This window comes from Balaenoptera physalus (assembly GCF_965194825.1).
Source record: "Balaenoptera physalus genome assembly, chromosome: 13".
NCBI lineage: Eukaryota > Metazoa > Chordata > Mammalia > Artiodactyla > Balaenopteridae > Balaenoptera > Balaenoptera physalus.
In genome coordinates, this window is record NC_138892.1 from 59,474,264 (window position 1) to 59,498,999 (window position 24,736).

The 24,736-nt window shown below is 44.0% G+C and overlaps 1 protein-coding gene and 1 long non-coding RNA gene across 6 annotated transcripts; one reads left to right on the forward strand and one right to left on the reverse strand.

Annotated features, from left to right (window-relative positions):
- The first annotated feature begins 675 nt into the window (after positions 1-675).
- Positions 676-12,518, forward strand: NACA (nascent polypeptide associated complex subunit alpha). Of its 5 annotated transcripts, none has more exons than XM_082421676.1 (9): positions 676-833; positions 1,703-1,774; positions 4,461-9,041; positions 10,234-10,319; positions 10,834-10,911; positions 11,198-11,344; positions 11,737-11,865; positions 12,078-12,200; positions 12,393-12,518. In XM_082421676.1, exons 2-9 carry the CDS (start codon positions 1,705-1,707, stop codon positions 12,405-12,407), a joined length of 5,229 nt encoding a protein of 1,742 aa, XP_082277802.1. In that variant the 5' UTR covers positions 676-833; positions 1,703-1,704; the 3' UTR covers positions 12,408-12,518. The 5 variants fall into 5 exon arrangements, with proteins under 5 accessions (XP_082277802.1, XP_082277804.1, XP_082277805.1 ...); XM_082421677.1 differs by having other exon boundaries at positions 710-833; positions 1,681-1,774; XM_082421679.1 differs by lacking the exon at positions 4,461-9,041 and having other exon boundaries at positions 692-833.
- On the reverse strand, positions 12,392-24,092 carry LOC309641606. The gene is made up of 2 exons (XR_014252705.1): positions 17,310-24,092; positions 12,392-17,273 (listed from the first exon to the last, which is right to left on the reverse strand). It is a non-coding gene; the product is annotated as an uncharacterized lncRNA (long non-coding RNA).
- Positions 24,093-24,736: the final 644 nt, after the last annotated feature.

A 24,736-nucleotide genomic window follows, 5' to 3' on the forward strand; every position in this document is an offset into this window, starting at 1 on the left:
ATCTTAAAAGGCAGCCACCATTGTCTTAAAGCCACTAGCTCAAATAGTGTTAGCTGGTTTAGGTAATGTATGTGTTGAGTCCTTTTGGAGAGAGGATATGGGAGTCAGGATCCCTAGCCCTTTCATTAACAAAAGACTGTTACATTCTACTTTTCAAAAATCCTACTATATAAAGCGTGGGATCCTGGGCCTCTAGAACGGATGAGTTTCAGGATATAATGTCCAAAACAGAGGCAAAAAGAATTGTATATGTGCCTATGTTCTTTTTTCTGAAAAGGGAAATTTACACCTTTATAATAATGTCTAAATTATGTATTCCAAAAATAAAATAATTGATTAACCTAGGTCACAGCTGTCTTCCAATGGTGTGAATACAATCTCTATGGCATTCTGCATTACTTAACACGTCATATTTTCCTGAATTATTTGAGAAAAGGAAGTCAGAAAGTAGCAGTAATACTGCTGTGGCTACTTTGCCGACGGGGGAGCAGAGTTTGCTTCTCCTACAATTGCCCTTCGCGTATCAAAAATGCTTCGACTTGGGGGACAGCAAGGGGTCGGCTATCTTAGGACTGCATGGCTCAGAGAAGAGAGTTCCTGCCAGGCCAGCGAGTCCTATTCTAAATTCATACCCTTATTTAGACCTCGTCACCACCCCAGACTGGAAACACCCAAACCGCTCACTGGTTAAAGGAAGTGACTGCCGGCAGCTCCTGACCCGGAATCGGATCCTGGTCCCGCCCCCTCCGCCAGGCTTCGTTCTGCAACAGGCGTGGGTCACGCTGTCGCTCGCTCTCTTTCTGCCGCCATCTTGGTTCCGCGTTCCCCGCACAGTAAGTGCTGTCTTCGTCACGACTTTTTATCCGTAGCCATCCGCCTTTCTTGCGGGCTGAGCCGCCCCGAGGACTGGGAACTAAGGAGAATTGGAGGTTTTATGGGGCCACCGGGTTCCTACTCAGCCCTGGGCAGTGTGGCCTTGGTGCCTCCGGACAAAATGGGGTCTGCTGTTGGTGTCCTGGCAAAAGCAGAGCAGAAAGACCGTAGGCCGCGAGTCCAGGGCTGGGGAGATGGGAGCCGTTGCGGCGTCGGGGATGGCAGTGGGTTGCGTCTGGTGTTGGGAACCGCTTCACGAGAACCTAGAGGAGGTTAAGGGGTCACAGCCTTGGAACAGCCCCCCGCACGCGCGCGCGCACACACACACACACACACCCTTTTTATTGTGACAAGCGAGTGTTGGGACCTAGGACATCCTGTTTCCCCTCCTGGGTCCCGAAAGTCGGCAAACGGGAATCCTTGAGGTTCTAGCCCAGGAAGCGGGGCGGGGGGCGAGGCGGGACGACGGTTCAAGGTAGCGTGTGAAGTCTCCCATCCCGTGCTCAGGAGCCAGACCGCGAGCCTCTCGCTCTGGTGGAGAACGCAGTGGTAATTGCTTCTGTGTAGGATTTGGAGTGTGGAATAAAATGAATCCCTGAGCACTGGGAAATCCGCTCTCTGCAGAGTGAAGAGGAGCGGTAAAAGGTGGTGGTTCTCCTGATCAAAAATGTGAGGGTTACGTCGTGTTTTTCACCTATTCCAGCTGCTTTGGGGAGGGTTGTCCCACGCTTATGGTTTTCTAACAGCCCTCCGCAGTTGGAAGCTTGACTCTGGGTTGGGCAGCAGAACGGATCCGAGTCATTTCAGGCCTCCTTTTTATTCCCTTCAGAAATGCCCGGTGAAGCCACAGAAACCGTCCCTGCTACAGAGCAGGAGTTGCCACAGCCCCAGGCTGAGACAGGTAGGTTCCCCTAGACCCCTTGCCCTTGATTAAGATTGTCAGATTGACCCTAAAACCACTTGGTGGGTTAAGTGACAAATAGAATATACTTGTGTTTTTCAGTGTTGACTCTCATTAAGGAGGATGGGGTTGTAGCTTTACCAGGGAGTAGAGTCCATAATAGTAGCTTTCCTGAAAGGACTTGCTTAGAGAGTGGAATAAAAACCGTATATTTAAGATTCGGGAACATTAAAAGCTCCCTGGCTTGCTTTGTAGGTTATGACAGCTGCCTCAAAGGTAGCTCTGTTGTGGAACCCTCCCCTCACATAGGAAAACTGAGCAGGAAAGGGACTCTTGATTCTTACTTGTTGGAACTAGGTGACACACTGGCAGGTCCAGGAGACCTGAGCTTTTGTGAAGTTCCAGCCAGCAGGTTGCATCAAGGTTTTAGATGGCAGTGCTTGGCATTGCGCCATCATCACATGCCTGGATAAGATGTTTGCTGACCGTAAATGTGTCCTACTGGGCCCCAGGGCCCTCCTAGATTGGTTAACTTGTTTTATGGATTGGTGCTGAGATGTTTCTAGCGTGCTGGAACAGTGCCTGCATCAACAGCTTATCTGGAACCCAGAATTGAAATAGAGCCTTCCTTTGACTGCTCTTTGGCTTTGGAATTAATGAATGTAGAACATAGTGTAAGGCAGGTTTTGAATTCTGATTAAAATACATTTCTATAAAACTTGAGAAGGGGGAGGGAAAAAAACTTTTTTATGATAGTCTTCTTGCTGATTAGTTGTGCAGAACTAAATGAAGGGAATTTTCAGGCTGTGACCTCCATCCTCACCTTTTTTTTCCCCCCTTTATGGTAAATTCATTATTGTTTTTTTAAACTCCACCTGTGACTTAACGGCAATTTTTATCTCCTTCGGGAATTAAAATAGAGTTGTTTATAGTTGAAAGCATTAAGGTTCTCCCTGCCCACCTGTCTGATTTTAGCAGCTGAAGGGATTAATACAGCTGCTAGCAAAGAAAAAGGAGGGGGCCTCTGAGCTGGGAAGTAAGCTATATGAAATCCTTGAACTGCAAGGGACTTAAGGTAAAGATAAAGGACTGGTCTCTAAAAGATTCTGTAGTTTCAGTGCTAACAAAACTTCAGAGAATCTCAGCTTGATTTTACAAACGTGGAGACTGAAATTCAGATGAATTTAGAATAATCTGGATCAAGCTTCAAAACTAATGCTATTTGCTTCTGAAGCAATCCTTAGTGCTGTTAAACTTATTCCTGAATATTTTGAGACTGCACAGTAGGTTAGATGATAATATTAAGTAAGCGCCAGTGATGAACACTTGGAGTTTTTTTAATATATAACTATAATAATTATTAGAATGAGTGAGGAAAATGACTTGGGATTGGTTATGGTGTCTAAAGCAAGTAATTTGGGCCTTAATCCCGTCTTGAGGTCCAGTGAGAGGAAAACATTCTAAGTTTCAAATTCTGATTAATATGTTTGAGAACATTTGCACTGTAATCACAAGACTTTGACCTACCAACTCTTGAGGAAAAACTGGTTGAGCCACCTTCTTTTCTGTAGTGGGATACTTTTGGTTGAGTAAATTTGGATGCTATAAGCGCTTTTTTTTTTTTTTTTTTTTTTTTTAAATAATACTCCCTTCTAGGTGTTGAGCATTTGTTGGTCTAATCCTGTGTTACCTCCTGATTAGTAAGCATGGTATTTTTTCATCATTTAGAAGATCTTTTGCTTAGCTTTACTCTAGTGCACATAGTGCCTATTTTGGCAGAATGGCATACTCATCCGGTTTAAGGGGTGGGAATCCAATGTATTTTCTCCACTCCAGTTTCCTACTTTCAAAATAGAACCACAGTCTGGTTTATCAAGTTGGGTTACAGTTTCATAATACAGTTCCTATCCTTGTGACTAAGCTGTCTCTCGTGGTCTAATTCATCTTAGATTGTTTGGAGACCTAACATTACTTAGAGACTGTAGAGTCCACCCATTTGTGGTTGGTTTTTTGTTTGACTTGGGTAAGTAAAATGAGGTATAGGGAGGCTAAGTGAAGTAGTAGTTAATACATAGTATTAAGAGTCAGATTTTTCCTGACTTAGTGGAAGCCTGAGCATTAAAAGTTCTGTTTTTTATCATTCAGCTCTGATTCCCCATCATTATTGCCGCTGACTATCTTCCTTGTTCCAGTTTTCAGTATTTGTTTCAGTTAGTTCATACTCCTTGGGTAGACAGGGTAGAACTGTTCTAGTGGTGTTTCTATGGCCTGTGAGAAAGACTTAGGGTTTGTTTGAGGAGGGAAGGGAAGAGCACAACTGGGAAAGGGTAGAAAGCATGCTGTTCCCAACTTACTCCTGGGCCTGTGCTCCCCATTTAGAGACTAATAGGCTGCTCTTAGACTGTTTGTCACCCTAAAATATTTCACTTACTTTAGTAGAACTTGGGAAATGTGGGAGATGAGGAGAGGAATGTATTCTTACTTGGCCACTGAAGAATGTTTGGGGAAGATTGCTGTTGCTTGTCACCTTTGTCTAATCCTGTGTGGTGACTTTCATTCTCAGATTTAAAATTTCGATGTTTTCTGTGAGGCATGTTGTACCAAGTTGGGCTGTATAACTCACCTTTGTTTTTTTCCTTCCCTTTCCTCCTTTATCCCCTTTTTTTTTTTTGCTTTTCTCCTCCAGCTTTGCTTCCTGTGTCTTCAGCCTTGAGTGTCACTGCTGCTTTAGGGCAGCCTAAACCTACCCCTACCCCACCTTGTTCCCTGGCCTCCCAACAATGCCCTCTGGCAACCCCTAACCAGCCTTTCTCATTCCTTTCTCCCTCTACTATTGCCTCAACCCCTTTTGAAGCTCCTTTTCCTGAGTCATCCACTGGGACAGCCCTGCCTTTGGGAGCTGCCCCTCCCCCCGCTGGCACCCCAGCTTTCCTACCAAACCTAATAGGGCCTCCCATCTCCCTAGCTGCCTTAGCTCTGGCCTCTCCCATAATAACTCCAACTCTGAAAGGTGTTCATTCCTCTTCAGCTCCCTTGGCTCTGGTGGCCTTGGCTCCCCACTCAGTTCAGAAGAGCTCTGGCTATCCACCTAACCCTCTTAGTTCACCTCCTTCAGTTGCTGTGATTGAGTCAGGGTCAGTGACATCTCTGTCAGCTCCAGTTGCTTCCTCAGAACCAAAGCCCTCTCCTCTTCAAGCTCCCTCTCAAGTAGTCCCTAATCCAAAAGGTACCCCCAGCTCTCCAGGTATAGTCAGTGCTGTTACTTCCCATCTTGTAACTCCTTTGCCCTCTCTTCAGTCTGGACTAGCCTCATGTCCTCAGATGCCACCTGCCACTCCCCTAGCCATCCCTTCCCCTCAGGTCAAAGGCATCCCTATTTCCTCAGCTCTGACTTCTCCACAAAACCCTGCAAGCCTCAGCCTAAAGGGACCCCTTAGTCCACCTGCTGCTTTATCTCTTTCAACTCAGTCTATTCCTGTGGCTCCTCATGCCCCCCCAGTTTTCCTCACTTCTCTTGGTTCTCCTGTTCAACCTTCAGGTTCTAATATTCTGTCAGATCCCATAGAGGATACTGTTTCTGTAGATCATTCTTCCACGGGTACCTCTTACCCTTCTCAGAGATCTCTAATTCCTCCCCTTCTTTCCAAAATTGAGGTGGTTCCTACTGCTGTGGCTGCTTTTCCGGTGGGGGCTCCAACTTCCCCTCTGGCTCTGTCTGCTGACAAAGGCCTCTCTACTATCACTGACATAGCCTCCTCCAATGTAGCTACCTCTTCTCTGTTATCTCCTACAGCCTCTCTCATTCTCAAAGACTCTCCTAGTGCTGCTCATCAGCCTTTGGTGGCCCAGATTCTCGGTTCTTCTCCAGGGAGGCCAGGCTTGAAAGAAGCTCCTGTTTCTTCTGTTGGAACCACCCCACTTGGGATGGCTAACTCCTCTACAGTTTCTGTAGCACCTGTTACCTTTGAGGTAGCTGCTTGTGTCTCTCTTCCAGTTTCATCAGGTCCCATGAGCAGTAAGGACTCAGTTTCCCAAATTGCCTTGGTTATGGCGCCTGTGGCTCCCAAAGAGTTTCCTACTCCTCAGGTAACCACCACTTTGGGAATACCAGTCTCTCAACCTCTGCCAGCCCCCGAGGACCCCAAAAGTCTCCCTGTTTCACCAGCCCTGGCAGCCCCTAAAAATCTCCGTTCTCTCCAAAGTACATCATCTTCTCTGGAGATAGCTCTTTCTCCTGAAGCCACCTTAGCAAAGAAAAGCTTCCTAGAGCCTCTCCCTGTAGTTAAGCCAGCCAGTACTACTACCTCTTCTCTGGGGGTCAACTCCCCAACCTCTATAATCAAGACAGATTCTTATGCAAGCCCAGATCCAACTAGTGTGCTTCTCAAAAGTTCTCTCACTACCCCAACTGTAACTACATTTCCTTTGGAAAGCACTGCCATTGATGGGATGGCTCCTACAACTGCCAAAGGTACCTCCCCTCCTACACCTGTAGCCAGTCCTTTTCTAGAAGGAGCTGTCTCTTTAGATTCTAAAAGCCACCCTGCCAAGAAGAGTACTTCCACTCTTACTACTTTACCTTTGGTCCCTCCAACCTCTGAAAGTTGCCCTGTGGCTCCAGCTGGGACTTTATCTCCCCAGAATGTTTCTGCTTCTCCAGCTACTGTGGCACAGGTCCCTGAAATTCCCAAGTCTGAGTCTTTTCCCCCTCTTCCTCTAGCTAGTACTCCTCAAGGTGCAAAGAAAGTTCGTGATATTTCTCAAACTTCAGCATTGGCACCTGTGGCTTCCTCTCCTGAAGGGTACCCAGCTGAGGACTCTGGGGCTTCTGTTACTGCATCTTCCAAAAGAACTTACCTAACTGACTCCCCATCTCCTTTAGGGACTAGTGTGTCTCCTCAAAGCAAAAGAACTCCAACCAAGAAGGGTTCAGCTACTACTACCTTAAGTCTTGCTCCTTCTGTTTCTAAAAGTGTACCTGCTATCCCTGATACTCCTGCTGGAAATCTGTCATTCACTATTTCTCCAGTTGAAGCTTCCTCTCTTCCAGAGGCCAATCTTTCTTTTCATGTCCATAAAGGATCACTAGCCAAGAAGCATTCCCCTACTCCCCCGTCCCCCAAAGAGGCTCCCATTCCCCTACCTATGTCTCCTGCTTCCCCCAAAGCGGGGCCAGCAACCCCATCCCCTAAAGGAACCCTAACTCCTCCAGCTGTGACTCCTTCCTCCCCCAAAGGAGCCCCAGCAACTCCATTTCCCAGAGAGTCCCCAGCTACCCCATCTCCCAAAGAGGCCCCCACTCCCTCAGTTGTGGCTCCTCCTTCCCCCAAAGGGGGACCAGCAACCTCATTACCTAAAGAGACCCCCACTCCTCTAGCTGTGACTCCTTCCTCCCCCAAAGGACCCCCAACTACCCCACCTCCCAAAGGAGCCCTTACTTCCCCCAAAGGAGACCCAGCAACTCCATCTCCCAAAGAGCCCCTCACTCCATCAGCTGCGGCTCCTCCCTCTCCCAAAGGGGGCCCAGCAACCACATCTCCCAAAAGAGCCCCAGCTACCCCACCTCCAAAGGGGGGCTCCACTCCCCCAGCTGTGGCTCCTCCTTCCCCCAAAGGAGACCCAGCAACTCCATCTCCTGAAGAGCCCCTCACTCCACCAGCTGCGGCTCCTCCCTCTCCCAAAGGGGGCCCAGCAACCACATCTCCCAAAAGAGCCCCAGCTACCCCACCTCCAAAGGGGGGCTCCACTCCCCCAGCTGTGGCTCCTCCTTCCCCCAAAGGAGACCCAGCAACTCCATCTCCCGAAGAGGCTCCTGTTCCCTCAGCTCTGACTCCTTCCTCCCTCAAAGGGACTCCAGCCCCCATAAGAGCTCCAGCTATCCCACCTCCCAAAGGGGATTCCACTCCCCCAGCTGTGGCTCCTCCCTCCCCCAAAGGAGGCCCAGCAACTCCATCTCCCAAAGGAACCTCAGCTACCCCACCTCCCAAAAGAGATTCCACTCCCCCAGCTATGGCTCCTCACACCCCCAGAGAGGCCCCAGCAAATCCACTCAAAGGAGCCTCCACTCCCTCAGCTGTGGCTCCTCCCTCCCCCAAAGGGGGCCCAGCAACTCCATCTCCCAAAAGAGCCCCAGCTACTTCACCTCTCAAAGGAGACCCTACTCCCCCATCTGTGGCTCTTCCCTCCCCCAAAAGAGCCTCAGCAACTCTGGTCCCCAAAGAGTCTCCAGCAACCCCAGACCCCAAAGAGGTCCCCACTTCCCCAGCCATGGCTCCTTCCTCCCCCAAAGGGGGCCCAGCAAGTCCATCTCCCAGAAGAACCCCAGCTGCCCCATCTCTCAGAGGAGACCCTACTCCGCCATCTGTGACTCCTCCCTCCCCAAAAAGAGCCTCAGCAACTCCAGCCCTCAAAGAGGTCCCTACTCCCTCAGCTGTAACTCCTCCCTCCCCCCAAAAGTCTCTAGCCCCCAAAGGGGGGCCAGCAACCTCATCCTCCAAAGGGGCTCCCACTCCCCCAGCTGTGATTCCTCCCTCCCCCAAAGAGGCCTGTACTTCCCCAGTTTCAGTCACATGTCCCTTGGGCTCCACTGCACCTCAGGCATCTAAAGGGCCCCCAGTAAAGAAAGGCCCCACGGCTCTCAAAGCAGTGCTTGATGCTCCAGCTCTAGAAAGTGCACCACTCGTCACAGCTCCCACCCAGAAGAAGAGTTCTATTTCACCTCCTGTGTGCCCAGATCCCTCAACTCAGAATGGTACTAAAGGATCCCTTCCTACAGTGGCTCCAGCTCCTCTACTGACAGTCTGCACTCAGAAAGGTTCTCCAAAGGCTCCAAAAGCCCTCCCCAGTTCTCTTTTAAAGGGCAAAGACTCTTTCCATTCCCCAAAGGGCCCCTTGGCTCCTCCTGAGTCTGAGACGTCTACCCCTTCAGTAGCAGCTGCCCCAGAGAAGGTCCTTCCTAAAGCTGGATCTGCATCTGTCTCTCCAGCACCTACCCCATCAGTCTCTCTGCCTCTTGCTCCCTCCCCAGTTCCCCCTTTGCTCCCTAAACAGCAATCTCTGCCGTCCTCACCTGGGCTGGTGCTGGAATCACCCCGTAAGCCCTCAGCCCCTGCTGATGAGGATGAGCTGCCGCCTCTGATTCCCCCGGAACCAATCTCGGGGGGAGTGCCTTTCCAGCCGGTCCTCGTCAACATGCCCACCCCCAAACCTGCTGGGATCCCTGCCCCAACCCCCTCTGCCAAGCAGCCTGTTCTGAAGAATAATAAGGGTATTTGCCTTGGCTTGCTGTGTGCATGGTGTGTTGCCCACAACCCTCCGGGGGCTACCCACCGATACTAACCGTAGGATGCGCCGCTTTCTCCAGTATATCTGCTTGTGTTTGGACATAAAACGATAAGTTTAAATGCAAAAGCTCTAGGAATGTGAAACAATCTTGGTTTTCACCTCAGATAGTCTGTTGTATACCATCCTGTGTAATGTGGTTCAGACTAACTCTGGATCTGCCATCTTTTTTACCTAACTGATCTGACATTGAAAACCAAGACCTTCTAGACCTTTAATTTGCTCTAATCTCTACTACATCACTAACTTTGTCCCTGGGCCTGGGATTTGCTAAAATATTGGGAAATCTAGAACTACTTGAATTTCTTTTCACATCTTAGACTTAGTAATAACCAGTGCCCAGGGACTCCCTTTTCTTAAAAGACCTATTTTTCCTAGCCTGGGAATGGTGCAGGTGTATGCTTTTTCCCTTAGTAGTCTATTAATGCTTGGCCTTTGAATTGAGGGAGACTTAAATATGTGAATTATTTTTGGAAGAAATGGAAGAGGTCACAGGACAGTATCTAGTAGAGGTGGCTACAGAACTGTAGATCAGCATTTTTGAGAATCTTCAAGCTGTGTTGATTAGATCAAACTGCTAGGGTGAGTGGTTTGAAAATAAGGCTAAATGTGTGTACACAACTGCTTTTGGCCTCCTCCAACCCAGTTTAAAAGATGAGGGGAAATCGTCCCCCACCCCCACCCCCAGTCTGCCTCCACAGTGTGATCTTACTTTTTTTTCACTTAAGTATATCTGGAGGCACAGTGTTTATCAGAACCTTTCTAAGACGGTTGGGCTCTTAGGTAGAATTTGGCGTTACATAAGTCATTGGTGTTTACCTGTGCCAAGAAGTGAAGACCTTGAGGGAAAGGAAGCAGTTATATAAACTGCTCGGCTGTATCTAGTAATTACCTCTTATTTCTGGGGCTGGGTCTTTAATAGATGTGTACACACTAGTTTGTGACTGAGTTGGGGGCTGTCATATCAGTACGAGCTGGCTTCATACAGGTCAGTTGGTTTACATTTAATTTTGCGAGGTCTAGCATAAGCCAGTGACCTCTAGTCTGGGAGGCCATGGTGAGGTGCCTCTTCCTTGTAATCTTTACTATAAAATAGTAAAAGTAACTTGTCTTCTTAGGGTCTGGAACAGAATCTGATAGTGATGAATCAGTACCAGAGCTTGAGGAACAGGATTCTACACAGGCAACCACACAACAAGCCCAGGTAGGTACTCTCTTTTTTTTTTTAATAAATTTACTTATTTATTTATTTATTTATTTTTGGCTGTATTGGGTCTTCATTGCTGCGCGTGGGCTTTCTCTAGTTGCGGCGAGCGAGGGTTACTCTTTGTTGCAGTGCGTGGACTCCTCATTGCGGTGGCTTCTCTTATGGAGCGCGGGCTCTAGGCGCACGGGCTTCGGTAGTTGTGGCACGTGGGCTCAGTAGTTGTGGCTCACGGGCTTAGTTGCTCCGTGGCATGTGGGATCTTGCCGGACCAGGGCTCAAACCTGTGTCCCCTGCATTGGCAGGCGGATTCTTAACCACTGCGCCAGGTGGGTATTCTCTTAACTTACTAGTGTAAGTACTTGGGTCAAGGAAGCATTGGAGAACCAGTGTTGATCAGAGAAGCTGACTTATGTATTTGGAGCTGTGAACCTTCGTAAAGGGAAAACCGCATGGGGATTGTGGTATCCAGCTCATACATTCCAGTTTACTCATAGCTGTTTGATCTTCTTAGCTGGCAGCGGCAGCTGAAATCGATGAAGAACCAGTCAGTAAAGCAAAACAGAGCCGGAGTGAAAAGAAGGCACGGAAGGTAAGAGTTTCAGTTATAAAGAAGGATTAAAGGTGCTGATGAAGCACCTTTCGAGAGGGGAAACTGTAGTGGAACTCTTGGTAGTGGTAGAATCACGTTTAGTTAAACTAACAGAAGTTACTATGGCAGAAAGCCCAGGAGGCCTGGAAATCAATTCTGTATTGCTATATAAATTTTTCTTAGCCCACAGAAACTCTTTGCTTCGAATGTAGTTTTATTATGTTCCTTACTTCCTGAAGCTGCTTCTAAAGAAGTTGAAAGCCTGATGTTCTTTTTTATTCTTTAGGCTATGTCCAAACTGGGTCTTCGACAGGTTACAGGGGTTACTAGAGTCACTATCCGGAAATCTAAGAATATCCTTTTTGTCATCACAAAACCAGATGTATACAAGAGCCCAGCTTCAGATACCTACATAGTTTTTGGGGAAGCCAAGGTAAGGAAAGTTTTCTTGGGAGTTGCTCTAGACCAGGGTTTCTCAACCTCAGCGCTATTGACATTTTGGGTCAAATAATTCTTTGTTGTGGAAGGCTGTCTGTTTAGCAACATCACTTGCAGTTGTGATGACCAACAAAATCTCCAGACTTTTGACAGATGTCCACTGGGGAACAAAATCACCCCCACAGTGGAGAACCACTGCTTTAGACCTAAGTTATTTCTTTGTCTACAGTAATACATAATCCAAGTGAGGCCACGTGATTTAAAGCTACGTAGTAAGTTAATGTGAAGTGGGTTTAAGAGCGGGAGTTTGGAAAAGATATAAATGATTTCTTTGATTTGCTGCTGATCGATCTACTCACATGAATCTCTGTATTTTCTGCCCTATAGATCGAGGATTTATCTCAGCAAGCACAGTTAGCAGCTGCTGAGAAATTCAAAGTTCAAGGTGAAGCTGTCTCAAACATTCAAGAAAACACACAGACTCCAACTGTACAAGAGGAGAGTGAAGAGGAAGAGGTATATAAGGAAATCTTTTGTGCTTCTAATCCTCACAAGATAATATTATGTTTGTATTGATGGGTGGATTCTATATTATTTTAGGCTCTTGAACTCCATTGAGTTAAGTAGCTTTTGAGTTATATTAAGAACTAGATTCAGGAGATGCCTGACACAACTACTGAAGTTGTTCTTGCCTTTAGTTTATTAAGTGTTTTTTCTCTCTCTTTTAGGTTGATGAAACAGGTGTGGAAGTTAAGGACATAGAATTGGTCATGTCACAAGCAAATGTGTCGAGAGCAAAGGCAGTCCGAGCCCTGAAGAACAACAGTAATGATATTGTAAATGCTATTATGGTAAGTGTCCAAGCCTTTATTCCTTGACTCCCTCTGCCCTAACCAATCGTGGGTGACTTTATTTTCTGTGCTTAATATCAGCCAATTAGGAAGCCTCTTTCCAAAGCCTATTCTGAGTTGCCTCAGGTTTTAGTGACCTGAATTCTCTCAATTTGCCTGTAAGGACCTCTGATGATCTGTTTTCTCTTACAGGAATTAACAATGTAACCATCTTGAAAAGAGGACCTTTTTTTGGTGTTTCAAAAGAGTAACTGCAGCTGGGTTTGAAATTTGTACTGTTTCTATCATTAATAAAGTTATGGCTTCTTGTTGGATGAACTCGGTGGGTGCTTGATCTCTTCCCCCAAAAAAACATGAAAGCTCTAGAAATGAAAAGGTTTAGTACTGCAGGTTCCCCTCTTAAAAACTCAGCCTTTTCACCTCTTGTGAGAAGATACTGTTCAGGCTATCTATCAGGAACTTCTTGTTCTCAGAGACAACTGTAAGTTTCTCATTTCTTTCCCAGATGTTAACTAGTAGCAAATCCTGATTCTTCTTCTTTTTTTTTTTTTTTAATAAATTTATTTATTTTTTATTATTTATTTTTGGCTGCATTGGGTCTTCGTTGCAGTGCGCGGGCTTCTCATTGCGGTGGCTTCTCGTTGCAGAGCATGGAGGCACGCGGGCTTAGTTGCTCCACGGCATGTGGGATCTTCCCGGACCAGGGCTCAAACCTGTGTCCCCTGCGTTGGCAGGCGGATTCTTAACCACTGCGCCACCAGGGAAGTCCCTGATTCTTCTTTATTTAATAATTATCCCCTTCTCTGACCTACGATCTTTCTGAATACATATTGGGCCTCGTCTGGCCTCTGTGGCAAGCATTTCATGTTGGTTACATCTTGTCATGTAAGAGCTTGGTACAGAGTTGGAGAGAATGCATAATGGATGGGGGTGAAATGACAGTACTTTGAAGCAAATGAAAAGGTACCTCATGAAGGAGAGATTTTGACTATTGATATACAGTACAAGCGCTCTGCTCTTAGACATACACTGTACAGGCATATATTAATCTACAAAGTAAATTATGAGTAGGGTAGCCATAGTTACGCTAGGATTATAAATGAAAACCAGAACTGTACCAGGTAAACTGGTACATACAGTTAGCCAGTTTGTGATAAATATAGATAGCTCTATAGAAGTCCTAAGAAGAATAAAATTTCTGCATTTAGGTTGTTAGGAAATGGTTTGGGGGAAAGCGGAGGGCTTAAAATTTGGAAATAGGAAGACTACAAGTAAATGTAGAGTCAAGAATCCTAAAATGAGTAAGTGTTAAGACACTTAGAACGAATATTGGAATAAGAATAAATTAAACTAACATTGCTGAAGGCTTTTGGAACTAAAGTTTAGATCTTTTTATTATTATTATCTCAGTCTCTTTGAGAAAGTAGGCATTATTTTAGCAGTTGTGATTAAAAGCTGAGAACCAAAGAGGTTAAATGACTTCCACAAAGACCAGAGCCCTTTCGCTGTGGTAGGCTACCCTGGAGAAGCACAGATGGGTATCTGGGGGAGGAGGATGATCTGCTTCCATTTCACTGGAGTAGAACAAATTAGATCATTAAATGAACAAAGTCTCAGGAGGCTAAAGTCTGCCAAGTCTGAGTCAGCCTAGTAATTCTCATTTCAGGAAGAAATTAGGGATATTAACTCATTTCCTCACCCTTCCCTCTACAGAGTTAACAAACTGCCAATTCTTGGTTACATTTTTAGAGAAGTATCTTGTTGAAGGCTATTACTGCCACTGGTAACTGTAATGCTCTTTATTCCCACCTCAAAGACCTTGCTATTGCTACCCCTTCTACCATGTATTACTGGCAAACCTCAGAGATGTGGGTTCGGTTGCAGACCACCACAATAAACAAATACCACAATACAGTGAGTCATGAAATTTTTTTGGTTTTCCAGTGCATATAAAAGTTATGTATACACTACATTGTAGTCTATTAGCGGGCAATACCATCATGTCTAAAAAACAGTGTACAACAAGTCCCCTACATATGAACAAGTTCCGTTCTGAGAGCACATTCATAAGTCCAGTTTGTTCGTAAGTCCAATAATTAGCCTAGGTACCCAACTAACAATCGGCTATGTAGTACTGTACTGTAACAGGTTTATAATATTTTTCACACAATACATAAAAAGCAAACATTTTTAATCTTACAGTACCTTGAAAAGTACAGTAGGTACAGTACAATAGCTGGCATACAGGGGCTGGCATCGAGTGAACAAGAAGAGTTACTGGAGGACGGAGAGGAGGTGGGAGATGGTAGAGCTGAAGGACCGTCAGCAGTAGGAGACAGAGGGCAAGCTGCAGTTTCACTCACCTGACATTGATGGCACAGGTTCTGGTTCCTTGCTGGTTTCAATTCCATCTATCCTCTTGAAAAAACAATCCAGTGATGTCTGGGTAATAGCTCTTTTTTTCTAGTCATAGATGACACGGTAGCACTGGATCGCTTTCTGAACGGCTGCTGCAGCTTTCATGTACCGTTCTACGTTCAGGCCCTGTGCCTCAAAAACTAACAGTGCTGCCTCAAGTAAAGAAAATCCCCTTGCCATTTCCTGTGTCATGAATCTCTTCGGTTCTTCAGTTACTTCTTCCTCTTGTCTCTTTGTCCTTTCTCTGGGCTTCCAATTCCATTGTTACCACTTGGCACTTGTTAGCAGTACCAGCTGTATCACCACTGCTTTGACACTTGCTTCTGGACATCCTGGGCTTGGTAAAGATACTGTACTACTGTACTGTATACAGTACTGTACAGTAAAGTACACAGAAGCACAACCACTTTTGGATGAACGCACGTGACAGCGTACACCAGACACGTGAACTAACTTACGTGACTGGACAAGCGAACGCATGTTTGCATCTTTGAAAGTTCTCAACTTGAAGGTTCGTATGTAGGGGACTTACTATACAGGGACTTCCCCAGCAGGCCAGTCGTTAAGACTCCACGCTTCCACTGCAGGGGGCGCAGGTTCAATCCCTGGTCAGGGAACTAAGATCCCACATGCCGTGCAGCATGGACAAAAAATAAATAATTAAAATAGTGTACATACCTTACTTAAAGAATACTTTATTGCCAAAAAATTCTAACCATCATCTGAGCCTTCAAGCGAGTCATAATTTTTCTTTTTACTGGTGGAGGGTCTTGATGTTGAAGGCTACTGACTGATCAGGTGGGGATTTCTGAAGGTTGGGGTAACTATTTTTTTGGCCACACCACACGGCTTGCAGGATCTTAGTTCCCTGACCAGGGATAGAACCCTGGTCCTCAGCAGTGAGAGTGTGGAGTCCTAACCACTGGACCACCAGGGAACTCCCTGGGGTAGCTTTCTTAAATAAGACAACAATGAAGTTTGCCACATCGATTGACTTTTCCCTTCACGAACGATTTCTCTGCAATGCTGTTTTGATAGCATTTTCACCCACAGAACTTACGTCAAAATTGGAGTCAAATCTTCTCAAACCCCCTGCTGCTATATCAACTAAGTTTATGTAGTATTCTAAATTCTTTGTTGTCATTTCAAAATCTTCACAGTGTCTTCACCAAGAGTAGATTTCCATCTCAAGAAACTACTGTGCTCATCCATAAGAAGCAACTCATCCATTCACGTTCTATCATGAGATTGCAGCAATTCAGGTACATGTTCAGGCTCCACTTCTTATTCTAGTTCTCTTGCTGTTTCCGCATCTGCAGTTACTTCCTCCACTGAAATCTTGAACCCCTTAAAGTCATTCATGAGTGTTGGAATGAACTTCCAAACTCTTGTTAATATTGATGTTTTGACCTCTTCTCATGAATCACTAATGTTCTTCATGGCATCTGGAATGGTGAATCTTTTCCAGAAGGTTTTCAATTTACTTTGCCCAGATCCACCAGAGGAATCACTATGGCAGCTATAAGCCTTACAAAATGTATTTCTTAAGTCATAAGACTTGAAATTACTCCTTGATTCCTGGACTGCAGAATGGATGTGTTAGGTGTGAAAACAACATTAACTTCACTGTACATCTGTCAGAGCTCTTGGGTGACCAGGTGCATTGTCAATGAGCAGTAGTAGTTTGAAAGGAATCTTTTTTTCTGGCAGTAAGTCTCAACAGTGGGCTTAAAATATTCAGTAAACCATGTTGTAAACAGATGTGCTGTTATCCAGGCTCTGTTGTCCCAGTTACAGAGCACAGGCAGAGTAGACTTAGCATAATTTTTAAAAGCCCTAGGATTTCTGGAATGGATGATAAATGAGCATTGGCTTCAACTTAAAAGTCACCAGCTCCATTATCCCCTAACAAGAGAGTCAGCCTGTCCTTTGCAACTTTGAAGCCAGGCATTGACTTCTCTCTACCTATGAAAGTCCTGCATGGTATCTTCTTCCAATATAAAGCTGTTTTGTCTACACTGAAAATCTGTTTAGTATAGCCACCTTCATTAATTACCTGAGCTAGATCTTCTGGATAACCTTCTGCAGCTTCTACATCAGCACATGCTGCTTCACCTTGCCCTTTTATGTCATGGAGATGGCTTACTTCCTTAAACCTCATGAACCAACCTCCACCAACGTCACATTTTTCTTCTGCAGCTTCCTCACCTCTGTACCTTCATCAAATCTAAGAGAGTTGGGGCCTTGCTCTGGATTAGGCCTTGGTTTAAGGGAATGTTGTGGCTGGTTTGATCGTCTGTCCAAACCACTAAAAATTCTCCATATCAGCAATACGACAGTTGCGCTTTCTTTTGTGTGTTACTGGAGCAGCACTAATTTACTTTAAGAACTTTTTCATTGCATTCACAACTTGGCCAACTGTTTGGTGTAATTTAGGCCTAGCTTTCGACCTATCTCTGCTTTTGACATGGCTTCCTCACTAAGTTTAATCATTTCTAGATCTTGATTTAAAATGAGAGATGTGGGCTTCCCTGGTGGCACAGTGGTTAAGAATCCGCCTGCCAGTGCAGGGGACACGGGTTCGAGCCCTGGTCCGGGGAGATCCCACATGCCGCGGAGCAACTGAGCCCGTGCACCACAACTACTGAGCCTGCACTCTAGAGCCCGTGAGCCACAACTACTGAAGCCCACACGCCTAGAGCCCGTGCTCCACAACAAGAGAAGCCACCGCAACAAGAAGCCCGTGCACGGCGACGAAGAGTAGCCCCTGCTCACCGCAACTAGAGAAAGCCCGCGCACAGCAACGAAGACCCAACGCAGCCAAAAATTAAATTTTAAAAAATAAATAAATAAAATGAGAGATGTGGGACTCTTCCTTTCACTTGAACATTTAGAGGCCATTGTTTGGTTATTTATTAGCCCTAATTTTAGTATTGTTGTGCCTCAGGAAATAGGGAGCCCTGAGGGGAGAGAGAGAGAACGAAAAAGAGAAATGGCTGGTTGGTAAAGCAGTCAACACACATTTATCAATTAAGTTCGCCGTCTTATATGGGCATGGTTCATGGTGCCCTGAAACAACTACAATAGTAACATCAGAGATCACAGACCACCATAACAAATACAATAATAATTTAAAAGTTTGAAATATTGTGAGAATTACCAAAATGTGACACAGACATGAAGGGAGCAAATGCTGTTGGAAAAATGGCACTGATAGACTTACTCGACACAGGGTTGCCCCAAACCTTCAATTTGTAAAATAACACAGCGTCTGCAAAGAGCAATAAAATGAAGTATGCTTATAATTCCTTTCAACCGTTTTTTATCCACCACACTTAAAATGTACAACTAACTTCCTCTGCCACAGAAAGATTAAATTTTTAGTTCTCAAATTAGGGAATGCATAGCTTGAATAAACCTTTTAAAGAGGAGTTACTCCTTCCTAGTTCTCAAACTGATTAAATACGTGTGTTCAAATACTCAATAGGCCACGTAAAAATATCGCAAGTAATCTCTGTCTCCATCTGTAACAGTAGACCTAATACGCCCAAAACACATATAGGATGGTTAGAAGCATTTGCTAAGAATTAGAAATGGGCACAGGTTATTTGCTAAATGATCCTTCTGATTTAAAAGAAAAAAAAATAAGCCTCCTAATGGGCCAGTTTAGTTACTTAGCTAAACTTTCACATGTTTCTACCATTTGCTTAAAAAGTGATTATTGATTATTGGGAGTTTTTTTGGTTGGTTTTGGTTTTGGTTTTGGGGTTTTTTTGGTTTGTTTTTTTTTAGGCACACGGGATCTTAGTTCCCCAAACAGGGACGGAACCCATGCCCCTTGCATTGGGAGCTCAGAGTATTAACCACTGGACTGCCAGGGAAGTCCCCAAAATTGATTTTTTTTAATTGGGAAACACTTAAAACATGCAGATGAAAGGTTATGTGTACCTACTACACAGCTGTTTCCTTTTTAAGAAACATTACAGATACAGTTGGGGACCCCTGTATATTCTTCCTCAGTCCTATTTCCCTCCCTTAAAGGTAAACACTATCAAGAATTGATGTTTTGGGCTTCCCTGGTGGTGCAGTGGTTGGGAATCCGCCTGCCAATGCAGGGGACACGGGTTCGAGCCCTGGTCCAGGAAGATCCCACATGCCGCAGAGCAACTAAGCCCGTGCACCACAACCACTGAGCCTGAATGCCACAACTACTGAAGCGCACGCGCCTAGAGCCCGTGCTCCACGACAAGAGAAGCCACCGCAACGAGAAGCCCACGCACCACAACGAAGAGAAGCCCCCACTCGCCGCAACTAGAGAAAAGCCCGTGCGCAGCAACAAAGACCCAACACAGCCAATTAATTAATTAATTAATTTTATAAAAACTGATGTTTTATAATTCCTGTACATGAGTTCCTACTCTTAATACATATTTATAATATACCCAAAAAAGTTTGTGTTCTGCAAGTTTTAAAACTTTAAATAAAATTATATTGTGCATTACATATCTTCATGCAAATTGCCTTTCATTTCAACTTACTTTCCAAGATTTATCTATGATGATAGATGTAGTTCTATTCATTCTCTTCCTGGTCCATTGTAGTCTGCCTTTTTTTTTTTTAATATTCCCTATTTTTCTTTTTTTTTAAGGATTTTATTTATTTTTATTTATTTGGCTGTGTTGGGTCTTTGTTGCTGCATATGGGCTATCTCTAGTTGCAGTGAGCAGGGGCTACTCTTCGTTGCGGTGTGCAGGCTTCTCATTGCAGTGGCTTCTCTTGTTGTGGAGCACAGGCTCTAGGCACACGGGCTTCAGTAATTGTGGCATATGGGCTCAGTTGTTGTGGCTCACAGGCTCTAGATCGCAGGCTCAGTAGTTGTGGTGCATGGGCTTAGTTGCTCCGCAGCATGTGGGATCTTCCCCGACCAGGGCTCGAACGCATTTCCCCTGCATTGGCAGGTGGATTTTTAACCACTGTGCCACCAGGGAAGTCCCTGTAGTCTGCTGTTTAACTCTACCTCTCCAGCAAATGTTTCTTGTCCAGTTCACCTAGTTGCTAATTCCAGTGGATACTCTTCATTCATGGCCGCACTTGTCTTTCTTCAAATTAGTTTTCTGACTTAGCAAGTTCATCTTCAGTTTCAAGATACCCAAAATTAGTTCCATTATCTATCCTGTCAAAAATTTCCCATATGTATTTCCTGCTAACACAGCTAATGAACGACACAGCTATCCATTCAGTCACATTAAAAAAAAAAAAAAAAAAGGAATTCCCTGGGTCCAGTGGTTAGGACTCTGCACCCTTACTGCCGAGAGCCTGGGTTCAATCCCTGGCTGGGGAACTAACATCCTGCAAGCCACGTGGTACAGCCAAAAATAAATAAATAGGGATTTCCCTGGTGGTCCAGTGGTTAAGAGTCCGCGCTCCCAATGCTGGGGGCCTGGGTTTGATCCCTGGTCAGGGAACTGGATCCCATAGGCCACAACTAAGACCCAGCACAGCCAAATAAATAAATAAATATAAATAAAATATTTTAAAATTTTTTTAAAAGAAAGGAACTTGGTCTTTGCAACAAATTGTGTTGGGAAAACTAAATATCCACATGCAAAAGAATGAAGTTGGACCCTTATCTTACACCATATACAGTAAGTCCCCTACGTACAAACTTTCAAAGAGGCAAACATGCATTCCATCAGCGTCAGCTGTGAGTGAAATTGTAGCTTGCCCTCCGTCTCCTATTGCTGACAATCCTTCAGCTCTACCATTTCCCACCTCCTCTCCCTCCTCCAGTCAGTAACCCTTCTTTCCTGTTCACTTGATGCCAGCCCCTGGATGCCAGCTGTTGTCCAAGGTAATGTACTGTAAGATTTAAAATGTTTTCTTTAGTTTTTGTGTTTGTTTGTTTTTTATGTATTATGTGTGTGAAAAGTATTATAAATCTATTACAGTACAGTACTATATAGCGGATTGTGTTAGTTGTGTACCTAGAATAACTTTGTTGGACTTATGAACGCACTCTCAGAACAGAACTCATTCATATGTAGGGGACTTACTGTACAAAAATTAACTACAGAGAATTCCCTGGCGGTCCAGTGGTTAAGACTCGGTGCTTTCACTGCTGTGGGCCTAGGTTCGATCCCTGGTCGGGGAACTAAGTTCCCACAAGCCTCGCGGTGCAGCCAAAAAATAAATAAATAAAAAACTACAAATGGATCAAAGACCTAAATGTAAGACCTAAAATCATAAAACTCTCATAAGAAAACATAGGGGGAAATCTTCATGTCCTTGGATTTGACAATGATTTATATAACAACAAAAGCACAGGCAACAAAAGAAATAGATAAATTAGATTTCACCAAAATTTAAAATATCTCTGCATCAAAGGACACAAATCAACAGAGTAAAAAGGCAACTCACAAATTGGGAAAAAGTATTTGCAAATGACAATTTTTGGGTTAATAATGGGTTAATATCCAGAATATATAAATACAGTAACTTCAACTCAATGAACAAAGGACTTGAATGGACATTTCTCCAAAGAGGTTATTCAAATAGCCAATAGCACATGAAAAGATGCTCAACATCACTAATCATTAAGGAAATGCAAATCAAAACTACTGTGAGAGACCGCCTCACAAGCATGAGAATGTCTACTATCGAAAAAATAAAATAAAAAACGAGTGTTGGTGAGGGTGCGAGGAAATTGGAACCCCTGTGCTCTGTTGACGGGAATATAAAGTAGTGCAGCTGCTATAGAAAATGGTATGATAATTCTCAAAAAAATCAAAAATGGAATTACTATGTGATCTAGCAATTCCACTCTGGGTATATACTCCAGTCGAAATCAGGACCTCAGAGACATCTGTACATCCATGCAGCATTATGCCCAATAGTCAACATGTACAAACAACCAAAGTGTCCCTCGGAGATGAATGAATAAACAAAATGTGGTATATACATATAATGGACTATTATTCAGCCTTAAAAGGAAGGAAAGTCTGGCACATGCTATATGAGTAAACCTTGAGGACATTAAGCTAAGTGAAATAAGCCAGTCACAGAAAGACAAATATGTATGATTTCACTTATATGAGGTACCTAGATTAGTCAAATTCATAAAAACAGAAAATAAAACAGTGGTTGCCAAAGGTTGGGGGAGAAAGGGAGGGAGAATTAGTGTTTAATGGGTACAGAATTTTAGCTGAAGAATATGAAAAAGTTCTGGAGATGGATGGTGGTGATGGTTGCACAATGACAGGAATATAATCCCACTGAACTGTACATTTAAAAAATGGTTAAGATGGTAAATTTTATGTTAAGTGTATTTTTTTTAAGAAAGAAATCTTAATATCATCCTAATCCTGTCACAGTTTCCCTTCTTCAAAGCCATTCCCCAATAGTTTTACTTTATAAATATTTTCAGTTTATCCCCCTCCCTTCATTCCCAATGCCATTGCCTTAATTGAAAACTACCTGGGTCTCAGGACTTCCCTGATGGTCTAGTGAGTAAGACTCCATGCTCCCAATGCAGGGGGCCCGGGTTCGATCCCTGATCAGGAAACTAGATCCCGCATGCATGCCACAACTAAGACCCGGAGCAGCCAAAATAAATAAATAAGTATTAAAAAAAAAAAAAACACCTGGGTCTCAATATATAATAGCCTTATTGAGACTCCTGACTGTTATTCTATCCTCCCCACCGAATCCCTCCACACTTGCCTCCAGAAAGTGGGTTCGTTCTAAAATCTTCTCCCACTTAAAGCACTATTGAATAAAGCAGGAATTTTTTGTTATTGTTGTTGTTTTAAGAAACTATATTTTTTAAATTGAAGTATAGTTAATTTACAATATTGTGGTAATTTCAGGTATACAGCAAAGTGATTTAGTTATACATATTTTTTTCAGATTCTTCCATTATAGGTTATTATAAGATATTGAATATAGTTCCCTGTGCTAGTAAATCCTTGTTGTTTATTCTTATATATAGTGGTGTGTATCTCTTAATCCCATACTCCTAATTTATCCCTCCCCCTCTTCTCTGTTGGTAACCGTAAGTTTGTTTTCTATGTCTGTGAGTCTGTTTCTGTTTTGTAAATAAATTCATTTGTACCGTTTTTTAGATCCCACATGTAAGTGACAACATATAATATTTGTCTTTTTCTGTCTGGCTTGCTTCACTCAGTATGATAATCTCCAAGTCCATCCACGTTGCTGCAAATGGCAATATTTCATTCTTTTTTGTGGCTGAGTAATATTCCATTGTGTGTGTGTGTGTGTGTGTGTGTGTGTGTATATATATATATATATATATATATATATATATATATATACCACATCATCTTTATCCATTCATTGTCAATGGACATTTAGGTTGTTTCCATGTCTTAGCTATTGCAAATAGTGCTGCTATGAACACTGGGGTGCATGTATCTTTTTGAATTAGAGTTTTCATCTTTTCTGGATATGTGCCCAGGAGTAGGATTGCCAGATCATATGGTAACTCTATTTTTAGTTTTTTAAGGAACCTCCATACTGTTTTCCATAGTGGCTGCACCAATTTACATTCCCACCAACAGTGTAGGAAGGTTCCCTTTTCTCCACACCCTCTCCAGCATTTATTTGTACTTTTTTCTTTTTAATAAATTTATTTATTTATTAATTTTTGGCTGCGTTGGGTCTTCGTTGCTGCACACGCGCTTTCTCTAGTTGTGAGCAGGGGTTCGCTGCAGTGTGTGGGCTTCTCATTGCGGTGGCTTCTCTTGTTGCGGAGCACAGGCTCTAGGGGCGCAGGCTCAGTAGTTGTAGCACACGGGCTTAGTTGCTCTGCGGCATGTGGGATCTTCCTGGACCAGGGATTGAACCCGTGTCCCCTGCATTGGCAGGTGGATTCTTTAACCACTGCACCACCAGGGAAGTCCCTATTTATACGTTTTGATGGTGGCCATTCTGACCCGTGTGAGGTGATATCTCATTGTAGATTTGCATTTCTCTAATAATTAGCGATGTCGAGCATCTTTTCATGTGCCTGTTGGACATTTGTATGTCTTCTTTGGGGAGCGTCTGTTTAGGTCTTCTGCCCATTGTTTTGATTGGGTTTTTTTTTTATATTTAGTTGTATGAGCTGTTTGTATATTTTGGAAATTAACCCCTTGTTGGTCGCATTGTTTGCAAGTATTTTCTCCCAGTCCATAGGTTGTTTTTTGTTTCGCTTATGGTTTCCTTTCCTGTGCAAAATCTTTTAAGTTTGATTATATCCCATTTGTGAATAAAGCGGCAACTTTCAAACTTTAGTCATGATTTTTTTTTTGTTCAAAGTAAGTCTTAATTAGCATCCTAACATAAAACTCTGGTTGAAGAAACTAGGCCTTTACTACTCAGCCTTATAATATCCCTGTTATTGGATTAGAGTACGAAAAGAAGTGGGAGCGCACGGCTTGCAGGGATCTTAGTCTCCCCGACCAGGGATCAAAGCTGTGCCCTCGGCAGTGAAAACTCGGAGTCCTAACCACTGGACCGCCAGGGAATTAATCCCCATCTTGGTAAAAGTGCTATGTGCACCTAAAAAGTGTGTGTTCTGGTGGAGTTAGGTGGAATGTCCTATAAATGTAAATTAGTTTAAGTTGGTTTGTAATGTTCGTCTTTTTTTTTTTTTTTAATTTTTATTTATTTATTTATTTTTGGCTGCGTTGGGTCCTCGTTGCTGCGGGCGGGCTTTCTCTAATTGTGGCGAGCGGGGGTGTGCGGGCTTCTCATTGCGGCAGCTTCTTTTGTTGTGGAGCACGGGCTCTAGAGCGCAGGCTCAGTAGTTGCGGCACCCGGGCTTAGTTGCGCGGCGGCATGTGGGATCTTCCCAGACCAGGGCTCGAACCTGTGTCCCCTGCATTGGCAGGCGGATTCTTAACCACTGGGCCACCAGGGAAGTCCCAAGTCTTCTTTATCTATACTAGTTTGTTGTCTACTTATTCTATCAATTATTGAGAGAAGGACGTTAAAACCTCCTTTTTTAATTGTAGGTTTATCTATTTCTCATTACATTCTATCAATTTTTGTTTAATGTATTTTGAAGCTCTGTTATTAGGAGTATAAATGTTTAGGATTATTATGTCTTCTTGCTGAAT